At 43.6% G+C, this 23,599-nt stretch overlaps 1 protein-coding gene across 2 annotated transcripts; it reads right to left on the reverse strand.

Moving 5' to 3' along the window:
- Window positions 1-1,865: 1,865 nt before the first annotated feature.
- On the reverse strand, window positions 1,866-22,684 carry LOC307242917 (lysosome membrane protein 2-like). Of its 2 annotated transcripts, none has more exons than XM_080017544.1 (13): window positions 22,309-22,684; window positions 22,050-22,220; window positions 15,644-15,801; window positions 14,421-14,568; window positions 14,084-14,275; window positions 13,114-13,205; window positions 12,317-12,436; window positions 8,056-8,234; window positions 6,115-6,233; window positions 5,164-5,237; window positions 5,017-5,068; window positions 4,806-4,859; window positions 1,866-4,121 (listed from the first exon to the last, which is right to left on the reverse strand). In XM_080017544.1, exons 2-13 carry the CDS (start codon window positions 22,170-22,172, stop codon window positions 3,978-3,980), a joined length of 1,455 nt encoding a protein of 484 aa, XP_079873670.1. In that variant the 5' UTR covers window positions 22,173-22,220; window positions 22,309-22,684; the 3' UTR covers window positions 1,866-3,977. The 2 variants fall into 2 exon arrangements, with proteins under 2 accessions (XP_079873670.1, XP_079873669.1); XM_080017543.1 differs by having other exon boundaries at window positions 4,707-4,859; window positions 22,309-22,681.
- Window positions 22,685-23,599: the final 915 nt, after the last annotated feature.

Here is a 23,599-nt window from a genome sequence, read left to right on the forward strand (position 1 = left end):
TCCTGGCCTGTCCTTCCTCTGGGGCCACAGCCAGGAGCAGTGGGCAGCGTACGTGGACGCGCCCGGGGGACCAGGTGATGAATGTCCATGGCTGGTCAGACGATGATGGGTGCATGTTTTTGAGGGGGGTCCTTACTGACGTGAGGTGGAGGAAACCCCACGTGAGCACGGGGAGAACATGCAAACTCCACACAGAAAGGCTCCTATTTGGGAGATAACCCGCCGGAGCTCAAGTACTTGGGGTCAACCGTCCAAAGCAGCGGGGAGTGCGGGAGAGAGGTGAAGAAGAGAGTACAGGCAGCGTGGAGTGGGTGGAGAAGAGTGATCTGTGACAGAAGCGTTCCAGCAAGAGTGAAGGGAAAGGCCTACAGGACGGTAGTGAGAGCAGCCATGTTGTACGGTTTAGAGGCGGTGGCACTGACAACAAGGCAGGCGGCTGAACTGGAGGTGGCAGAGTTGAGGAGGTTGAGATTTTCATTGGGAGCGACAAGGACGGACAGGATTAAGAAGGAGTGCATTAGAGGCACGGCTCAGGTTGGACAGTTTGGTGGAAAAGCGAGAGATGCCAGAGTGAGATGGTTTGGACACGTGTGCAGGAGAGATGAGAGTCACGTTGGGAGGAGGAGGCTGAGGATGGGGCTGCCAGGCAAGAGGGAAAGAGGAAGGCCAAAGAGAAGCTTGATGGATGTGGTGAGGGAGGACATGCAGGCGGTTGGTGTAAGGGAGGAAGATGCGCAGAAGAGAAGGTGTTGGGAGGCAGATGATCCGCCGTGGCGACCCCTAACGGGGGCGGCCGAGAGGAGAAGAGAGATTGACCACCAAAGACCTAGTGCTTCTGCCAACACTTCAACAGCATACACAGGTGCATGATCCGATCCCCGCTTAATATACTGACGACCCTCAGCGTGGAATACTGCCGGCCCACATACACTGCAGGGTCCCTAGACCTGTCCGTAAAATTGGATCATCTTATACGGGAAAGTGCAGGTCTGTGTAGTTCTGAGCCATTTTCCCCGCGGACACGAAACCCAAGCTTTTTCTTTTCATTCCCGTCGTATATTCAAGACCGGTCGGGTGTGCGAGGGCCCCCCTGCCGCACCTTGACCTCGCACGCCTCCTCCTCGGCTCTGCGAGAGCAAACCTGACGTGGGGCCATACTTTCTGACTAATTATTGGTGGAAGTTAAAGGTAGTGGTGTTGACAAAGGAAGGTCATTCCAAGGGCGTGGCGAAGAGCGTGGGAGATTTTCATGGGTTTCGTAGAGGATCTTCGAGGTCCTGAGGGTAATGGCGCTGGTTGTTCATACGCATGAAGATGAACGGCTTAAGCGACACTTCAGTATAGAAATTGGGCTTTTTTGAGAGTTCAGAGCACACGGGTATGATTTGCCGCCGACCCCAAGCAGCCGAGGGGGAGAGAAGAGATCTCCCCCTCGGATTTCTGGATCTCGTTAACGGGACTCTTGGCACGGTGCCATATAATATGTTGTGCAAGGCTTTTATTTCCTTCGAAGGCTAATTTCAGAGGTAACGGCCTACGGCGCTGGGGGAGAATGGCAGGTTGCACTATTTTCATCCGTGGCTTTCACTTTGGCAATGAAAGTGACAATTAGGACACCAAAGGGAGTCGGTGGTGAAACGTTGGGGGGGGATATGCATCTTCCTTATATACACTGTATATGACTATGACTACAATCAGCACTTGAGAGCCATGCACATAGGCTATAAGCTAAAGACAAACGATACTGTTATCGTACAATGTTGTCTGGGTCGAGCTGTAATATGACTGAAGCAATGTTTTATTTGTTCACCGATTGTCACCCACTCCTTTGATTTTTATTTCAAATAAATCACTATACAATGCACTTTGTATGAAGACGTAACTTTTTATTTTCCTTTCCGTTGAGGCACACCGGTCATTAAAAGTATACGTCAGACACATCCTAAAATCAAATGCCGGATTGTGTCTTTAGGAAGAAAACAAAAACGAAAAAATCTCAACAGGTATCACTTCTACAGCTTGTTGGTTCAAATACATTCAGATCAATTTTGTCATATGTTGAGTAGTGCAATGGTCTGATTCATTCATTTTCATCATCTTAACTCAAGAAACTCCTGATACGCCTTTGGCATACGCAGCTATGTGAAAGGCAGAGCTGTCTTCAGAAAATGTAAATGACTAAGGCAGGCAGATTACTTTTACATTCGAATTTGAAAAAAAATAAAATAAAAATGTTTGCTTCCATTCATACAAAAGCTTCGTTTTAATTAAGCCGTTTTGCATCCTTCATTAACAACACCATGGCACACAGATGAAAAATACAACGTGTTAGGCAAGAGTAGCTCTATGCAATAAGCATCATTCAAGTAAGCATACAAAGGGTTAACGTGTCGACGATAAACAAAAACTGTTGGACCAATACCTTTAAATGCAATCCATCTCAGTTCAGTTTTGGGGCATTACGAAAGGAAACTATATTCAGCTTAAAATATAGAACATAAGGAGCCATTCCTCTCACAAAATTCTGTTTAAATCATAAAAGCTTTCTTTTTTTTTTTTTTAACAGCCATGTCTTAATATTATCAGTAACTCATTCTCTTAAGTTTAATACTTAGGTTTTGAAACTTAATACTTGACATCTGATACAACTATAAATTTATTTATTTCGCTATCTACAAACAAAAAACACAATACAAATAAAAAAAGCAAAGGAGGCTCTGACAATGATCAACAGTAGGCGCACTACTAATGTGATGGTAGATAAAGAATATACCCGGTGATAAACACGTGAAACTATATTGTCCTCCAAGGTTTATATCTCTGGATTAAATGTACTGTAAAGATATTGACTGAATATTGAATATTGTCTTTCAGGTATATAAATGTTTACGTATTTGAATGTGTAATGGCAGGACAAAAATGCTGCTTGGCTCCTACAAGCGTTGACTGTGAAAGTTCCCCCTTCGTTTGTCAAACCTCACAATACGCAGCTCGAGATAAAGGGCAAAAAGTGAGGCTCATTACGGCACCTGAAAAATGTCTTTGAGACGTTAAGATTCTACGAAACATTTCTTCCCGTAGAACTGACTATTCTACATTAAAATTACAAAAAATAAAAAATAAAAAAAAATTTTTTACTTTACAACAGTGAGGATATTGAACCTGCAAAAAGCCCTTTCTACTTGGCACGCTTCCTCGGTAAGCTGCTCGTAATGACTTATAATGTACTGTATATACAAGAATATGCAATCTGCCAACAGAGATATCTCCTTTTAAGTGCAATGTACACACAGAATTACAACGAGGCGTATGCAAACAAATATCGTAGGACGGCAACGCAATGAAACAGGGTTTTGCATAAAGTTTTACCAGGACACCGCAATCACTGAGATGTATCAAACGGACGTATCTCTAACACTTGAGTTTTTATTGCCTCAATAGCGCGGCGACACATTCCCTCGCTCGCCCCATCAAGCCGACTAGATTTGGGACACCAGCTGGTAGCTGAGATTTAAATGAAGTGGATCGCATCATCTTAAACTACTCTCGAGTCGAGAGTAGTGAGCTCTCTCGTGTTAGGTTTTAAAGGCATTTTTTTGTGGCATAGGGCCCGCGGTGTCTCACACGCCATACCTCGCCACACACGACCGATGGAAGATCCCCACAACAAGACGTCGCCTCTCCACGTGCCGATAGCAAACGTTTCTGTTGCGTAAACTAGTCCGCGGTACCGCAGAGCTGGTGTCGAATTGACCCTTAAGGTAGCCATAAGTCATTAGGAATAGTTCTTTAATTCCATGTGTTCCCACCGCTCGTCATAGGCCCTTGAACACACACACACACACACACACACACACACACACACACACACACACACACACACACACACACACTCCTGACACTCGCTATCAGTACAATTCATTTCAGTTGGGATTGCTCTGCCACGTTCAGTGTGATTTCACGCCCACCCCTCAATTTCAGTTCATTTCATTTTTATCTTCCGAATTTGTGGAAGCGGAGTAGTCGGTCATGGGTGTCATGCCCACGTACGTTCCGTTTTGGGGGTCTTCCTTCTCCTTGGCGCTCACGGCAGAGTAAGATGTTCCCTCTCCGGAGTTTGCCTGTGGACATTAAAAAATGTGTTACCAGCCCAGTCACGATAAATTCAGTTTTTATCCTTTTTATAATAGTATTTGTCTTGCTTAAATTCTTGAGGGAAAAAAAGTGTATAAATGCAAATTAAAGTTTCTGTAAAAGGCCAATTTAATATATCAGCTACATTTCTTCCAAAGTTTTGTTACACAAGATTTTACACACAGTAAACCAATGCATCTTAAAATGTAACTACTGTTATTAGGAAAACATCATGCAAATTATTAATAAATACAATAAATAATGCAGAGTTCAGACAACGTGATTCTGGCCTGATCTTTCACTCGCTAACAGGTTTTCGGAGATCGCCGCAATGACTTCAGGTGTATTTTTGGGAAATACTCCCCTTTTTTTAAGAAGAATGAAATAAAAGGTTCTATTGAGGCAGTATCGCTTCCATGAAGACCCGCACCAACCTACCTTCTTAAGCAGCGACCAACTCTTTCATCAAACCAAAGGCCTCTCTTTGAGACGTTGCAAGCTGCATTTATAAATACTTCTATTATGGTTCAGAGTGAAAGTGCTTTTTCTGCCTCACAATGTGAATGCCGTACCTTCTGTTTGTGGGCGCGGACCAGCAGGACAAGGAGGACAATGAGCATGATGCCCCCCAAAGCCACGAGGAAGAGGGGGAAGTTGGACACAAGACTCACTATGAGCAGCAGCTTCTGGAGCTTCTGCACCGACGCATCGTCTATCACCACGCTCTGAGGAGCCAAAACCAACGGGTCATTTATGGAGTCACAATTTTCCATCAAGAGTTTGCCACAACATTATTCATGTTATTATTGTACACGCTGCATTTCGTGTGAAACCAAAAACTGAATGCACGGGACGACATCTGATCTGGTGTTAACGACTCACCTCGTTGATAAACATAACAGGAAAAATGATGTCATTCAGGGGTCTTGTTTTCCTGTTAATAACGTGAAAGGGAGTTAAGGATTTACATTTGGTAGAAATCTTGAGCTTTGTTTTTTTTTTTTGTTAACGTGTAGATACGATACTAACGGGAATCCGCTGATGCGGTTGAGAAGGATGTTAATCTGGGCCCTCTTGTTGGCACGGACAAGGATTCCAGTGGTCTAAGAAGGGGGAAAATAAACCATCGAATATAAATAATTTAACAACACCGTGCCTCCTTTGATGAAAATGGTATCGCAAAAAGAAGTCAATACAGCATTATAAACGGCAGGCCTTCACTTCAATCTATCCCCCGCAAGTTGGCACAGCAATGCATTCTTCTACATCACGTCCTGTCTCAGGGAGCTGAATAAAACACAACAGGGGAACGGCCTGTGGGTACAAATCACTGCTGGTTTTCAATGGCTTTTTTTTTTTTTAGCTAGTTATAGGATAGGATAGCTTTTTTTCCGAGGCGTAACTAAAACGTTGGGTGCCCCTCATTTATACCTGTTCATAGCGTTCATGCAATCCAACGGGGTGGGAGATTAAAACATTTTCCCCATTGGACTGCATTGACACGCAGTCAGTGGAGTACATTTATAGGACGGAAACAAACTATTTAATAACGTCCGGCTTGAAAAATGGCAAACCGGTCCCCTTATAGACTACAGTGACTTGTCTATATAGAGTTATACTTCGTCTCCAAACATTCGTTTGAGTGGTTTGATTGCAACCGAATTGTCTATTACAGTAGGCAAAAAATTGTGCAAACAGGATGTTCAATTTCTCAGAATGGGATTTAGTTGGATATTTAAAGCTTCAAAGCTTCATACATCCTGCATTCAGTACTCACAGCAACCATACTGCCACTTAACCCCCGCCATAACCTTTTATTTTATCTTGTGCATGGAGCACATTCTTTGTGTTTTGCCTGATTGTGTTCAACAGTGCACCGACTCATAGCAAGTGACATTCCTCGCACCCTCCTGCGTAGTCTTGCACTTGACCGAAACGAAAAACAGATCCTTATTCCGAGAGCCGGTTACAACTCTTTACCGGGTTCAGATCCAAGAAGGTCTGGTGATGCTCTCTGACAGGGTTCAGTCCTTCAAAGGCGTCAACATAGTTTTGGTCCGCCAGATAGAAATGTGGAAAGGAAGCCACCACGGGAGCGCCTGAGTAAAGAGAGAGAGGGAGAGAGAGAGAGAGAGAGAGAGAGAGAGATGAGATGAGAGTAGAGTCGGGTGCAGGAGGACGAGGGATCAGATGATGGGAAACCGACAGAACAAAGTAGAACAGTGAAGCAGGGAAACATACAAAAAATGGGACCTTCCGATGGAGGTTGAGTAAACGTTACAAGGAATTAAAAATCAATCTTAGCTTTTTATACCGCCAAAACTGCAAACACCAAAGAAAATTGTGAATAACTGATAGAATGTTTACTATAGTTTTATCCGTAAGGATTCATCTCAAGATCTGCCGGGCCTCAGACAAATTCCTACTCATTGGCGGACCTTTGAGCGACAGCTATGAACCTGCTCAGTAGCGCCTACTACAGGCGAGAATTGAAAAGGGTCGTGTGAAGCCAGGTCATCTCAACAGGTGGTGCATCAAGTGAGTGTTTCTGATCATGAAGATCAGTATAAAAAAGTACAGAGCAGTAGGGGGCGCTCTTAAGGCTCTGAAGGCTTTTTGAGGTGAGGCATCTTGGCGTAATCAGACCTTCTGGTCCGAACGCACACGGAGTGTTCCTCTTACCTTCCCGCCTGCCTGATTAAAACAGACAATGGGTGCGCACAAATGGGCCACATCTGCGGATCAACTTAAAGGGTGCGGCGGCAGAGATCCAGAGGAACATGGGTTCTCATGCAGAGTTTCCTCCTGACATTGTCAACAGGAGACATCCTATCTCTGATATAAGGCCTGTGCGGGTGGGCTGCTTAATATGAGGGTCAAAAAAAAAAAAAGGTATTTGGCTCTATGGGCGGACTCTAAATGAGTTCCTGTTTATGACCGCATGATAACTTTCTAATCTCTGTTACTAACTAAATGATGGATGTCAGTTTTGACCATGCTTGGCTCCGGTTAGTGGGACAGAGGTGATCCTTTTCCTGCTCCTGTGTTTGGCAACAGCGGCGGGAGTAGGAACGCTGGGTAGCAACAGTCACGAGACAAAACGCAAGGTCACTTTGGCACACGGAACCCTAACTATGGGAGACACACACACACACACACACACACACACACACACACACACACACACCAAAAAATATACAACTAATTGGACACGCACCTTTTTAATTCCCCTCCGTCTCAACAGAAAATGAAACCTGCTGTGTTGTGTTGCTTTGTGAACGGGTTATCGCACACAATTCATTTGTCTCGGATGTTTTTCCTTTCCATTTTAGGACTATGGATCATGATTCCATTTTTCCTTTTGTCATAAATGCAGCCCCACTTTTGCCGTGGCGCAAGAAAGGGGGATTATGTTTCAAGTCAGGTGACAGGATTTAGTGCGCCCGGAGCCACAGGTCAGATATGGTCAGTTGAGAGGGGAGAACGCTGCCGGCATCGTCGAATGGTGAAAGAAATATGAAGACTATCCTGTTTTCAAAAGGGGAAACTCCATTGTGCTATGCTAAGATAAGAGGGTCAGACCGTGTTAGGCCCCAGTTGAACTTGGAATCACTGGAATTAATGCGCATGAAGCTCATTTTGTGGGCTTGCATGAAAAACCCAGGCAAAAACAAAAAGGGTTTTGCAAAGGGAATTGCCAGTGCGAGTGCAACAAACACCAAAAAGGGAGAAGTAAAAAAACAGGAACATGTGAAGTTGGGAGTCTCTTTATGGGTAGCAGAAATGCTGATATATATTTTTTTAAGTTTAAGGACAGACGAGCCAGGATGACGTGGATGTGTGAGCGCTTGTTATGAACTCGTGGTGAGTAAAACGTTTTGTTTTTTTTTGTTTTTGTTTTTTGGAGGGATGGCCTTTCACCTTTGCGACACGGGCTGACTTTGAGCAGGCCAGTGCCGAGGCACTCCCTGGGGCTGACGCAGAAGCCCTCATTGGCCGGGTTCTCCTCCTTGCTGGCCAGCACGTCCCGCGGTGGCGTGAAGTGGTACGCCGGGATGCCCTTCACCTCCACGTCCTTCTCAAACTCCATAAAGATCGACCTGCCGGACACACACACACGCGCACACGCACACGCACACACACACACACACACACACACACACACACACACACACACACACACACTCACACACACACACACACACACACAACAGGGTTCAGTGCAGGTTCAAAGGCTTGCTTAAATGTGTTTAAGCAACAAAAGCAAAGCGGTCCTCCCTTATCTACACATATCGATAATGTAGAGAAATTCACCTTTAAATGTTGCCCCTACTCCTGCTTTATGGCCTTGTTATTGTGTCCTAGCGTTTTCTTGTGCAATTTCCCTTTCGTACATTTTGCGCTAAAAAACAACAATAAATGACAAATGAGCAAATATAAGAAGTGAATAACAATTCTTCAAAGGCATCAATTGAGTGATACAATGTGCACTGTCCAGAGCTTGCATTTTTAACACTAAATTTGGAATCCCCATGGGCCTTATTGTAAACTTGGATCGTGTCAACTTGCTAGGACGGCGATGTGCTGGCCTCTTCGCAGCTCATCAGTGCTCCTATTGTGCAACAACACTTTGGAGACACCGACATGCTAGATTTAAAGTATAGGACCGAGGGAAAATTCCGAGGGAAAATTCAATAAAAAAAATCTTCTGGTACGAGCCTTCTTGGGAGTGATTAAAAAAAAAATAATAATAATAAAGCTGTTTGTTAACATCAATAACTTTCGACTTTTAAACTTCATGTTTCTCCTTCGGGATTTTCTAGTTCCGTTTATTGTTTATTTTTACACCATTTATCGTCCAGTTGTTTTGTTAAAAGTAATTTCATGAACTTCATAGACTGCTCTCATGAACGCTTCAAAATTTTAAATGTAAAACATTCTAAACATATAGAATTTCCACCCACACACACGCACACACACACAAACTACACTCGGACCCTACTTGCACTGACCTGTCTACCTCGGGAGGGGGTAAGACAGTGACGGAGAAAGCGTCCCCATTAAGCACGGTGCTGAATAACCCCCAATCGAAAACAGCCCCCGCTCCCTCTTATTCTGGAATATGGGAGTCATTAAAACGCTACAGTTGTGACATTATGTTACGTGTTAGGATACAGACAATCTCTGAAACCTTTTTGCCAGGAAAAAAAAAAGGTGATAAAAAGGGCACTGCGGACATCAGGGGGCAAAGGGGCAGGCGCTCGGACACCCTGGGAGCATTAAGCCAAAAAGGAAAGGCACGGGATGAACACTATCCAGATTGGCTCCATGGTAACGGCTGCGTATGGCTCAAATTTTACACGGGGATCTCTAGTTTCCAGAACTGTCCACGGCATGCTTCTAACCCGGGCCGCTCTATTTTTATGACCGCTTGAAAACACGTCGCGCACAGGACCGGTACGCCCCCCGCCCTGTCCAGAGGGCTGAATAAAAATAATCCCATTCGATCATTTGTTCGTATCTGTCACTGGGACAAGGTTGTTAAGACATGTCGGAAAAGCACGAAGGAGAAGCATGTAAACGGTAAAAGGTTAACGTATACCACTTGATGGAACCTTTTTCTATTTATATTAGGTGAAAGGAGCATGACGAGAGGGGAAGGGAAGTGTGCTGTCTCCGTCACAATAGCACAGAGGTTGACACGCTGGCCACTAGGCAATGGGTAAGTAGGTGAAAGTGTTTAGGAAACATCGGGGAGGGGGGCGGTTAGACACACATCCAATCAGGGTCAAGAGGACACAGATACCACGACAGATTCTTTCCGCGCTCAACAAAAGCTTTTGGAGGATGTTTACACCCAGTACTACATTATAGGTCAAGGTTGTCCCCTCTCCCCCTGTATGGCCGTCACGCACGCCACCGGCAGCACCACGCCTCTTTGTGTTTAAAACTTGTCACGTCGGCGGACAAACACACCAAAAATAGCCTATTATCGCCGTGCGGCAGCGGTTGGTTTTAGTAATACGTCAAGTGGCCACACTAAGTGGCTGCATTTTTTGCAGCGGCCGAGGAGCACGTCGCAGAAATTAGATGTTAGATTGGTGCTTCTTTCTCAAATTTTTGCGTTGCTCGTCAAATGGGTGCAAAATCCACCAGGATAACAAGTCACTTTGTCCAGAGAAGAGCTTATACTTAAGTGGCTTCACGATACAGTGATCTTGATTCCATCAAGATAGAGTGTAGGCAAACCACGTCAAACAGGCCATGTATGTCAATGTTAAAACGTAATTTTGGAGGTGCACTTATCTCATGCATAAGTTATTAATTATCATAGATAAGAGGTTTTAGGGATATACCGATCAGACATTCAGCATCATTTCAGGTCCAACTGGATTGGATATCGGACATAAGATACTGTGCATTGTGATCCGATACCATCATCTGATAAATATCCTCAGAAATTCTGCGGTGAAACGTGCGCATTGGGCCTGTAGCCGTTGCATTGTATACACAGCTCATTCGCGACAAGCCATAAAGTAGCAGCAACTGCAACATAGGTTGTTAGTACTATGTTAATACTATTACTACAGGAGACACTTCTTGTGGTGTGGAATTATTTAAAGAAGAAGTGCAAAGGCAACACGGAGGAACGCTATATGTGCAACGTGAGCATTTCGAGTCATTTGGAAACTGAAACTGAAGACATCATGACAAACCGCTCGCAGGTTTTTGTTATCTCATACGTTGAATTGAGCTTTGCAGAGTTGCACTTGAAAGTGATATTCGGATGTTTGAAAGCTGCTTTTCAACTGTTTGAAAGAGCACTTCAATTAAAGAAAACAGCATCATTTCACAAGTCATGCTGTGGGCTTCTTCTATTTATTTCTTTGGGAAAATGGAGAACATTTTTAGCGTGATTCTCTTTTTAAAATGGCTATCTTACTTTACAAAAGTAATTATTAATTGCGTGCTATAATATATTAGTCATGTGTGGAAAATGGTTGCAAACTTTAGAATAGGGAACCTGTACGGTATATGCTAGTAAAGTATATGTCAAACTAACCATGCATACCAGTAAGTGCTAACTTTATAATATGGACTATATTCTGATATATACTGTAATATAAATTCAATGGGTAATGAGGCAATAATAGCCATGGCAATTCTTTACTTTGTTACCCATGAATTAAATGCCATTTTATGCATTGGCAAGGGAAAGTAACTTCTCTTGTCGTACTATAAGGAGAATAACATGTTACTACACAATCTATTTATTGTCGTGTTTATTCTCTCGTCTCACTTTAAAAGATCTCCGTCAGTTATGATGGATTTGCTAAATACGGGAACAGCAGCCGTGCGATGTGATTACCACCATGTAATTCTTTTGCGCTCTCAGCCTGCCTCTTTCCCTCCTCTCCCCTATAGTTTCTCTCTCTCCATTCCATTCTTCTTAATGTACACCGTTCCCTGCCGCACTTCCTGCTGTTTGTTTGTCTTTCGAGAGTCCCTCACAGTATAGGACATAGAGGCCTGGTAAGAGAATAGTCACCTGTGGTGCAGTTTGTAAGTGATCAGGATGTTATGATAACAATTCATAGGATCCAAGGCCCACGGACATTATTCCCATACCAACCATAAAACATTTCCCCCGCCCCATTAGCCCAAAGTTCTGTGGAAGGACTGTGTCCATAAATAGACAGCCCTCATCCTCACACCCTTTAGGTGGAATAGTTCACCCGGCTACAAAGACACAATGGGTCTTATTTATATATCAATTCATATGTGCTTTGTATAGTTATGTGAACAATCCCACATAAAATCTCTCCAAAAAGACAAAAAAAAGATAGAAAGTGAGAAAGAATACTAAAAGCAACTAAAGAAATGTGTATATCTTGTCTTTATTAACATTTATTTTTGTTTTGATATTCCGACCACCATTAATAGGCTGTAGGTAGGTCCAGACAAGGTAAAAGGTTCCTCTTACTTTAAAAAAATAAAGAAAAAGAAAAATAAAAAAATAAAATGAGCTAAGCGAACCCAAATAACCTATTGAACCTATGGTTATTTGGTTTCTAATATTATCCTGTGATTATTATATAATAATAATCATAGGTTTTATGTGTCACACATCAAAGTACCACCACCACCTATGTAAAGGGAGAATTGTGTTATTCCACTGTACCTGCAGAGATCTGATGTAAAGACGTAGAGGCGTTCATCCTTGGACAACAGGGGGTGGAAAGCACTTCCATCTGTTCCATTGATGGCGTTGCTCTGGTTAGAAGTCCAGAATGACAGCTGGCTAGAAGACAGCACACAAACAACAGCCAACCTTTGAGATAATAATAAACAGGAACCGAGTGCAGCTCTCAAACAAAGGTTCAGCAAAGGGGAGATATTTGTGGGAAAATCGAAGAACTCGAAGAAGAACTCTTATGTTTCCAATAAAACCTTAAAAAAACAAAAACAAAAAAAAATAAACACTTTGGCACTGTCATTTCATTTCTTAAACAAAAAATAAAACTTCCTCTCGCGCTTCGTAAAAGTAGTGATTTAAAGAAAAGTGGACTGAAAGGCAACCGTTAAGTGCTGTCAGGTAGCGAGGGGCGCTGATACACCCTGATGGAAGCAGAAATAGAAACACAATTAAATGATTTCACTCAATGTGTTCCGATAATAATCAATAATGTCCTGGCTCTTCTCTCTCGTCATGGGTAGTGGTGATGGCTCGCCTCAAGGCAGCAGTCTCAAGACTCTTCTGAAGGCATAGCAGCAACTATAGACCGTAGCCTCGAGTCTGTTCTGAAGGCAATGTCGATTTTTAGGATTTTTCTGAAAATGAAAATACCATTCAACTGCCTGTTGTTAGCAAACACCAGATGTTTCTCAAGGCCAAATCCAGCCATTGCCCCTGGGAGTGTCCGTCATAACAGTTTGCAGTGTGTAAGAAGCTCGGGGACGCCCGCGCATAAAACCGACCTTTGACCTCTCCACGTATCGACTCGGCCGTAATCCATGTAGTTCTGCTCCCCGGTGTGGTACACAAACTCCCCGTCGTTACTTCCATTTTTCTAAAAAAACATAATAAAATAAAATAAAAGAAAGATAAAGAAAATCCACACATTAATTCACAGAGCTGAGTTAAAAGAGCCAACAAGCTGCGTAAAAATATGTGAGCAAATACTGTTTGCAATTCTGAGTCTACATTTATATAGGGGCTGCAGAAAATGGGACAAAAAGAACGACATATGTAATAAATGTGTTTATTGCGATGGCAATATGCAAAATGCAATGCAAAATGAGAGATGCAAAATGCAATGCAAAATGAGAGTGAAATTGTACCTGGAGCCCTTACAATATGAGGATATACTGCGAATATAGCATGGTTATGTCATTATAAGCTGTGCAGCAAACGTCTGTAAAAATTAAAATCGTAGTAAATGAAATATAATAGTGTTATATTAATATCATATTATTAATAAACATTTGGAGTTTGACGGCCCGAACAGTGTTGGATGGTAACACCGACTGCTCTTCACGTCAGCTCCAGGTTGCTTGTCGCAAGCAACAAGGAAGCAGCGTGTCCGAGGCATCACCTCTTTTATATCCCATGTATCTCCGCACAGCAGCCAGACAGCATTTTTTGGGCTAATAGCTCCTCTGCGTTAAGATTTTTTTTTGATCCAACAGTCATTTTGTTTGTTTGTTACCGCTTTCAACACGTCTTCTGCATAACTCCGGTCGTTATATTTTGTTGATGTCACATGTTTGAAAGTTGGTGAGTAATTTATTTTGTACAGCGTGTGGAATGCATAGCAAGGGGCGATTTTATTATAGCTGATACGCCTGCGCTTTGAGATGTGTCTTGTGCCTTTTTGTATTGCAATGACATTCTTCCTCCAATGGTGTCTCGACATCCGGCAAAGCCCTTGCAGAGCAGCTCACAAACCTTGTACATGAGGCCAAATACTTTCTCCACGTCGGGGTATGAGGGGGCGATGCGGGCCAGCAGGCGATCCTCGTAGCCCCACAGCAGCTCATCCACTGTCTGAGTCGTAAACAGATCCGACCCCAGAGAGTTCATCCATATTGACACCATCGAGGCCTTCCAGAAGTTACCTTTAACCTTGTTCATCACAGCCTGGAGGTTGGCAGTGAGGCGGGGGGGAAAGGAGGTTGAGAGAAATGCAGGCTAAGTAAGGAGTATGCAGTAAATAATAACAATGATGAGGCGTTTATATACAACATATTTGTACTTTTAAATTATTTTTTTATTAAAGACTCACCCAAGCAGGGATATTGACGGTGGTGATGGCGTCAGTGGAGGGGTCACCTACTGACTCGTCCCTCAGGAAAACGAAGGTCTTGGGGTTGTACGCAGACACTCTGGTACCATTCTCCACCATGGTGACATTGGCTTTAGGTCGGTACTCCCTTTCGCAAACACAATACACGATAATCATGTTGTGTTCATTCTACTTACTTAATGCTGTTGCTGAAGTTAAAAAAATAAATAAAAATTGAACACCCAAAGTGCATTCACCACTTTTGAGATATATTTTAGTTCCGTTTCAAACCAATGGCTCCTGCTAGATGCAACAGAAAAGGTCAAGTGTTTCACAATATTCAAGTTAATATGCCAGATTTCATCACACGCGTTATATCTTTCATCACAACATGCAGCATGTTGGGTAAGGCAGTGAAACAGTGGAATATAGGCAAGGTCATTGCACGTTACTAACCGAACAAAATCGGTAGATTTTACATTTCTACGGATTTAGTAGTGGACCTTGATATTTGCTCATGGTTTCGGTTGGAGTTTTGATTAATAATTACGCAACATAAGAGAGTAATATTCACGCATCAGTTTATCGCCTAAACCTTGTAGCCGCTTAAAGGCTGTGACACAATATCCTTCTGTATCAATCGCTATGAAGCCATCACACATCTGATATACCAAATTCCGCGTTGGCCTCTTTGAGTTTTCTGTCGCATTTACATTAGCTCACATGCTTCCTATGGTCGTGGTCCCCAAAAAGCCTTTTAAACACGTTCATACCAAGAAATAATTTTCTAAAGCCAAAAAATAAAACTAAGTGAATTTGTCGAAAGGATTACACCCCCTAACCCATCAGTAGAGTCGGTGTCATTGTATTCACGCGCAAATGTTGCGAAAATGCTAAATTAACAAGCTGTTTTTGGTGTATTTTCCTCCTAATGCCAGGCTTTTCTAACTGAGCAACAGCAGGTGACATTAACATGAAGGACAAACAAGCAAAGGGAACGGTAACATAGATAGCTCAGTATTTCTTTCTTTACAAAGCACTGAATAAATATTACAGCAGCATTACGCAACGCTTTGCTGTGAGGGAGATTTTGAGGAGAAATTACAAGCACTTTAAGAGTTTTGATGTGAACGCTTCGCACATGGATCCCTGCGATGGGTGCATGAAAAAAATAAAAGATTTGTATGAATTCCATGTGTGATTTACTCGGTAGCAGAACTGACCTGTAAGTGTAGGGTCCGACCTGGGAGAGTTTGGGCTTGCTCCCAGTCAGGAACTCATCCACATTGGTCACATTGAAGAAAAAATACTGCATGTACACAGGAGGAGGGGGGTTCTTCCATGTCTCAAACACACGGCTGCCCTCGGTCAAAGTCAACTCCTAGAAACACACAAAATACATATTTTAACAATACATAAGTAAGACCGCCAGTGTTGGATGGATTACACCGCCCGGTACTGGAATTCCATTTGAATCTGCGATGTTTAGTTGTTTTTTTTTCTTAAACTATATTTATCTGCGTTTAACCTCTCGGACCTCTTATGACTTTCTTTTCCCCGTCCCTCGGGGTGCCGGGGATTTTTTCAACCCCGGATTATGTTTTGTGGGTGTCTATTCGTATCAACAGTTTACTGACCACAACACATTAGGCTGCTGGCGGACGCCGCCACCAACAATGGACGCGGCGTATAGAAGAAGCACATGCATAACACAAATACAGTGAATGGCTGCTTCTTATCAAGGGGGCAAATAAATAAAGTATCTATTAAGTATCTAATATATTAAAGAATATAATCTTATGGATTACCACTCTAAATTCAAATTAATGCATGAACATTGCGTTAATCCGCTTACATAGGCTATAGAAAATTAAAAATGCTACAATTGCCTTATAAACACCAGTACAAGTATAACGTAAAGCAGATTTTTTCCAAGTCCGGATGCCTTCAAGATTAAGGTCACGGTCCTTCAAGCTACTATTTTAAATTATTTAACTACTTGCTTGTTTGTTTCTTTGTTTAATATGTCTATTTGTTGAAACATCTTTCAACTTTAGCACGTGTTTACAAGTATAACCACTCCCTATAGGAAAGGCGCCCTGGGAGATGTAGGTGCACTTCTTACTCCACAGAGCCTTACTTACGCACATGAATGGTATTAAGGGAGAGCCTTCCACAGTGCCATTGTCAACAGTTGCCAATGACAACCAGCTCTCTAGGAGAGCAGCTGACAGATCATGTGGTATAGGGCGCTAGATGCCCACTGGTTGGAAAGGACCGTGACCTTAATGATCTGAGCCACATTCCTCAGCTCTGAGCCCAGAGAGGCCCTGGCAATTTAGCAGAAGCACAAATCCATACCACCCTGCTACCAATACACCTGGAAATTATTTGTCGTCTGACCATAGCTTTATAAACCAGGAATAATATGAGGGAAACAGCACAGCATAAACACATCCTTTGTACCTTTGAACAACTACTCATCTACCGCATATTAAGGGGGTACCAACCCCCTTCGCCACTGGGAACCCCTTCTGCTCAGACAATGGCAAAACTTCAGCAGAGTAGTCAAGGACAATAAAGCTGTCAACTTGGATTGTGGAACAGACAGAGAAGTCTCTATGGTTCCTCTACTTTCATGGTTAGGACAAGCAATATGGTAACCCTTCCATGCATGCCCTGTGAAAAGGAAAAAAATGAAAAGAAAAAACACCACAAAAACACTCTGGCCCTCCCTCTGTTCTTACCATAACTTCTCCAGCGCCACTCCTTATATGAAAACAGTTGCAACAGGTGAATACACACACCGCTGGAACTTGATGTTCAAGCGCTTTGAACAGCTCAATACACACAATTTGGTCACATTTAATAGTCCAGTTATTTCGACTGGAGCAAAATGAGATACAATAACTTCTCACATTGAGTTAATGAGCTGCCTGTAGGAAAATGACCAGCCACCGGCTGGCCGAATGTGGATTAACACTACTAATGCAAAAAGGCAACCGGAGGACTTTTTCCAATGTAGAGGTCTCACTTCTGGACACATGCAAAACAGTAGAGCACAGAATTCTCAAACAGCCCGCTACAGATCAACTGTGACGCTAGCAGCCCGCCCCCAATGTAGCCGGGCTTTTCAATAAGCATGGCAGGGTTCAAAGAGAAAGGGCCCGCTGCTGGGAGGGTCCGCGTGAAATGAGTTCCTTTATGTCGGGGGCGAGGGAGACACTTTGTACAACCGAGATTGATCACACCGCCACGCTAGAAAACAATTATGTTCCTGCACACACACATTTTCTTTGTGATTGACAGTTTCCATTTGAAAACAACATTTTTTGTTTTAAGTCTGAACAAAGACATCGAGGTTGATTTTCTTTCCTTATGATGAGCGTAGAAGGGGTAAACTAAATCCAGTCCAAAATAACTTTTTATTTTTAGGAAATCAATTTTTTTTGGGGCAGTTTTTTAAATTTATTGTCGAGAACAGTGGCGGGAGACAGGAAATGTGGGTTGAGAGACACACAGCAAATGACTGCAGGCTAGATTTGAACCTAGGTCACTGCAGGCATTTTGCTTATATGGCCACCCACCCTAATGTCCTTGTCACATAAAATCATATTGAAGATCAACTACAACTAGAACTGAATAAACTAAAACGCTCCCCATAGATATGTCCAGAAAACTCTACCCCTCATCCATACTACACCACGGCCCGCAACCGAGCTTTGGGCACATTTTGAAGCGCGGCTTTTGATTGATATCCAACTCACACAATGTTGTCCCGCCTGAACAACTGCCTCCCATAGTTTATATTTTCACCATTCACTACGTTGTAATTATCACCATTCTGTCACCATTTGGGCGGAACAATGCTGCCTTTGAAAAAATGACAACAATAAAACCTTAGATTTCCTGCGATTTAGTGTAATTGTAAGAGTAAGATGTAAATTGGCCAACCCACAGACAAAAACGAAGGCGGGACTCTCCCAGGACACAACAGTGTCAACCTATTGTTTGATGTCACACGTTTAACAGCACATTTGACACTTCATTTTCTCTTTTAGTTCATGGACTTCTGCACTCCCCGTCCCACCCGAGCTTGTAAAACAGATCCTTCAACATGTTGGAGAATGAATAATGTACCTGCATGGAATAATTATGTTTAGCAGAGTACATAAAACTCGGGCACTCCCTATCTGAAACCCGGTTAAAAAGTGAAGGAATGTGCTGAGGGGATCCCAGCAGATGTAATGGATTGAGAAAACAGAAATCTCACCATGCTCTCTTCTCCACGCTCTTCCCTCTTTCCCCACAACATCTTGACTCAATCTACTTTGGAAAAACAAACACCTGCTACAACCCTTAACTCGGTAGGGGTCCTAACAGGCTTGGGCGATAGTGGAAAATTCCAATTGCATATCGCCGATCGCCTCTACCCAGCGCTCGACGATATGAGATTTTATCTGAGGGGCGCCCATAGAACGTAATGTAACACAGCAAATGTGGTCTCCCCGTTCCAGAAGTGCAGGATTTATTATTTACAAGTAGAATATTTACACAAAAACATCCAGCTTTAACTAAATTAAGACCCAAAGCAACCGAAAGCAACGGGGAGATGTCCCGACAGTGGGGACACACGGGGTCTTTTTGGAACAGTACGGAGCGGGAAAGAACGGGACGATCCCATAACTCAGTTGTGTTTAAAACATTTTGTTTCATGGAGGAAACAAACAAAAATAAATAGACCTACAATAAAAAGACAGGTACGGGAGACGGTGTGCACCGCTGTCTGGAGGAGAAACAAAAAAAAACTCCACTCCAATTCTCTGAGTTAGGCTTACGTTTTTCATTTTCCATACAAGTAAGAAACTGAGGAAAGAAAATAAATCGTAACCGTTCTCTAAGAGATTATATTATATTATATTATATATTGCTATATTTTAATCATAAAATTAGCATTTAGACCGGCAGGTATGTGCAGGGGAGGGGCACCCATGCACCTGCCTCTTTGCCCCACAGACCCCATGGCGGCATCTTATCAGGCAGGTTTTTATTTTTTTTTAAGCGTGAATGGGCATTGAGCTAGCGGATTGTCTGGGCGAGATATATCCATGATGAACACCTCATGAATCTCGGCGCACCGGCGATGTGTGTACAGCGACTCCGCCGTGTTGCTCCATTTGCCCAGAGCGGCAAAATGCACAGAACATGGGGTCCATGTGCCTTTTCTTTTCGTTTCAGCCAACGTACGTGACTGTAGAGGGAGAGCGAAGGGAGGTGAGCCTCGCCCCCTCTCCCTCCCTCCCCACTCCAGTTTCAGAATATGGTATACTGCACCTACACCATGTAAATGCTCAGCTTTTTCCTGGTGGATAAAAAAACATGATAAAAAAACGTCTGTCATCAATGTCAAATGCGATGGAGTCGATAGATGATTTAGTCATGAATCTGGGTTCCTCCTAGGTCCTAATAATTGCTACAGATGCTAAGACTAGAAAGTCTTTGTAGATGTATGTTCTATGATTGCATTACTTCATTGTGCTAATATTCGGGATGCAACGGTACACGGTATGTTATCGAACTGTTCCGTACGCCCCCTACGGTTCAATATGCACATGTGAACACAGGTGGTTATTACGATATCACGGTAGAAGTCCACTGGACACTGCACAGGCGTTGGTGCAGCGGTGTGCAGTCAGTGCTGCATCTTATTGAATCCACGGCTGCGGCTCCACTGGCCACGTCAGTCGTGCGGCGTCCGGGCGGAGCCACGCGACATTTCTCAATTTTGCACGAGAGGTCTATTTATTTTCAACTGCGAGCAGCCACACGTTCATTTGTATGGATGAAGGGAACCGAGTCTCACTGGGTGACGAGTGGTTCTTTTTTTTTTTTTTTTTTTTTTTTATGTTGTTTTATGTTGTGTTGTTTGTTTAAGTTGCCGTTTTCCCCCTCTGTGTAAGAGACAGCCTATGCTCCTCCCTTGCTGGGAGGTGATCTGGCAGAAGAGAGGGCGCACAAACTGTCACGTCAGGTTCACAAAGTGAAAGCACACACGCACTGGTCTAACTGTGAGGTTTTATTACAATAAGTTATTTTACTATTATCATTTACGTGTGAAAAATACTGTTTATACCTGTTCTACAAAAAAACAACTAACGATAATACTGGTTTTATATATTTTTTTATTGTAAAGCATTTTCAAAATACTGTAAATAATTAACGGAAATTAATATTTGAAATACCCACTATCCTGGACACCTCCCATCCAATTAGATAAACTTGCAAATTATACCAACCCAAAAATGAACTTGATCCCTTGCCCCCCCTACAACGCCACCTTCATACACAGAACATTACACTAGTTATTTATGGCAGACTACTATAAAAAAAAACATTTTTTACACCTTTTAACTTTCTACATGTTTTTTATAAACACACAAAAGCCATACGGTTACCGTGGCCCCCCAAAACCGTGATACATACCGAACGAGAGCCCACTGTACCCTTGCAGCCCAGCTATTAAGTAAGCTGATTCTAATGGAATGAGAATTGTATTATAAGCTTCATAAACCCTTAATTACTCATCTTAATCCATCTTCTAACTGTAAAGGGAGGAATGTGTCTGTATCTCTCTATCTGTATGTATGTCCTTTATGTCCTTTATCTCAACAACCGCTGATCCGATCTACTTCGCACTTTGCGGCTGTATTGCTGGAGACTCAGGGGTGTGCAATGTAGATTTTGGTGCGATTTGGACACGCGACATGTGTCATACGAATAGACTTCGAATAAACAGTGATAAGCCAGCCAGTGGGGGGGGGCTTCAGGGCTCTGCAACTGGGTCACAAAGAGTGTCTTTCTGTGTATGGCTCAAAGCGTTTCTCACGCCCAAGTCGTAACATTTAGAATGGGCGCGTACTAGCCTCAAAAAAATCGGCGCTACCATACCAGAGGCCATATTTTACGCTGAACAACTAACTTTAACTGGATGACAGGATTAGAATTTGAGATGTAGTGCAGTCTCAAGCCCCAAGACTAAGGGCTTGGATTTAATGAAGGCGGACACCTAAATCGCCGTTTGTCGCCTCGCTTGCTTAACTATCTCACTGTATTTGTGTCACCTTGGGAGGTGACGTTGAGAAATGACAAATATGACTGCCCAGGTCAGTTCACAACGTAAAATATCTACTGCTCGAATGCAGTGAATATTAGACATTACATTCACTACAGGGGCTGAATGACAGAATTAGTGACGAGAATAATGGAAATAAAAGTTCAGTTCAAAGTACTGGATAATGCACTGGATCCAAAGAATGAGTGTGTGGCTTGACACGACTTGGCGGTGGCGCGCCCCAGAATAAACAACTCCAACCAGTGAACTGAACAGGATCACCGGGAAAAGTGCAAATCATCAAAACTTCTGCTTCGCCCTTAAAAAAAAACCCCCAAAAAACAAAACAAAAAAAAACCCCGCCGTGTAAGTGAAAAAAAGAAACACTCAGGCATAATGTTGATGTGGTGGAGAATATATTGATGACGTGTGTGATTATCAAACGGATCTTTCCAGAGGGAAGCTTCAGATAAAGAAACAAAACAAAACCAAAAAAAAAGCGAGGCCGACGAACTCACCCTTTTCAGCCGGTTGTGGATGACTGTTTGGAAGAGCTGCACCACCGTCAGCCCGATCCCGAGGACCAGCAGCAGAGCGCACACGAGCCCCGCCGCGTAGATCCCGCACGACCTGCGCGTCATGCTGCACGGCCCGGCGAAACACAGCGCACACGGATGTCTAGCGAAAGGCTTATAAAGGTACACAACGGAAGATATGTTTATATATACATGTATAAACAACAGAAGAACCAAAAAACACAACAACAAAAGCAGCAACCTTGTTCCCGGTTCCCAGGCGTGTCCGCTCGTCCCGTTATGTGCACAAGTTCAACTTTTCTGGGGTGGGGTGGTGGGGGTGGTGGTTGGAATTGATGGTGGAGTCGCGGTCGCAACACGTGTTCTACCTTCTGGTGCCTCCGAAACGCCGCGTGTGGAGCCGAGTTTGAGCGGAGCCGAGTTGGAGCGGGGCCGAGCGAGCGCACGGCTGCGTGGGCTGCGCGGGGCTGCGTGTGTCCGCCGTCACTCGCGGTGTGAGCCCCGCGGAGCCGCCGCCGCCGCCGCCGCCGACGGCTCCGCGCCTCCACGCCCCTCGGCGGCCCCCGCGCTCGGCGCACGCTGATTGGCCGGAGGGCGCGGCGCCGGCCGCTCGGGGACGTGCCCCGCCAAGACCAAACTGTGACGCCGGCGAGCGACGGAGGGGAATGGAGGAGGAGGAGGAGGAGGAGGAGGAGGAGGAGGAGGGAAAAAAAACGTTTTTCAAACGCAGTAAAACCATCGCTTGACAAAGGCTCGAGGGGGATGAATGTCTTGCTTCCCCTCCAATGCGTTTGTTAATATTTTAAGCCCCCAATGAATAAATGAATTACTTGCACAATTACTTACTGGATACCATTTGTATATTGAGCAAAAGATGTTCACCATTTGCCATTGAAATGTCAGGACGTGGTGTGTTTCTCATAAATGGATGCATTGAAGCAGGAGCTGTTTGCCCTTTGCACACTGTAAACAATTCTTCCTTGTCGGGCACCGTACATCTCGAATCCATAACGAGCATACATACATATATATGTTTTGCTAACATTGTCGCTTTCTTGTAGATTCATTATTATCATTATTATTATTACTATTATTATAAGGGGTCCAGCTTGAAGGGCTGGAACCCTGTTGTGTTTGGCTCGGATTCTTATTCTTCTGGACACTGTCACATGTCACCGTGACAGCGGGTGTGTTGCTGTAAATAAATAGTAAATAGTGAAAAAAAACAAAACCCGCAAAACATTTAACCCTAGCCATACTGGAACTAGACAGGCCGTAACTAGAAGAGCAACGGTAGCGGGGCGAGGCCTTGTGACATCGTCATCCAATTTGGTATATCTGTTGATTCTGCTGGCTCTGAGGGGGCATGGAAGTGCCATAATCAGGCGCTCAGAAACCGCCATACCCACTAATCGGGGCAGTCCACACTCTCTGTGGTCCGAGTTGATCCAAATCGGACTATATTTGTCGGACTAGTTATGAATAAACCCTTTTTCTGGAGCTGACCTACAGGAAGTAGATAAGCAAAGGTA

This window comes from Zeus faber (genome assembly GCF_960531495.2).
Source record: "Zeus faber genome assembly, chromosome: 17".
Taxonomy (NCBI): Eukaryota; Metazoa; Chordata; class Actinopteri; order Zeiformes; family Zeidae; genus Zeus; species Zeus faber.

Excerpts from the sequence above, each read along its gene's own strand:
- LOC307242917 (XM_080017543.1), bottom strand. The coding sequence starts at position 22,172 with ATGACGCGCAGGTCGTGCGGGATCTACGCGGCGGGGCTCGTGTGCGCT. Across the intron at positions 4,860-5,016 it reads CTGTTATGTTTATCAACGAG|AGCGTGGTGATAGACGATGC; the intron begins GTGAGTCGTTAA and ends TTGGCTCCTCAG. Across the intron at positions 4,122-4,706 it reads TCCGCGCCCACAAACAGAAG|GCAAACTCCGGAGAGGGAAC; the intron begins GTACGGCATTCA and ends TAATGTCCACAG.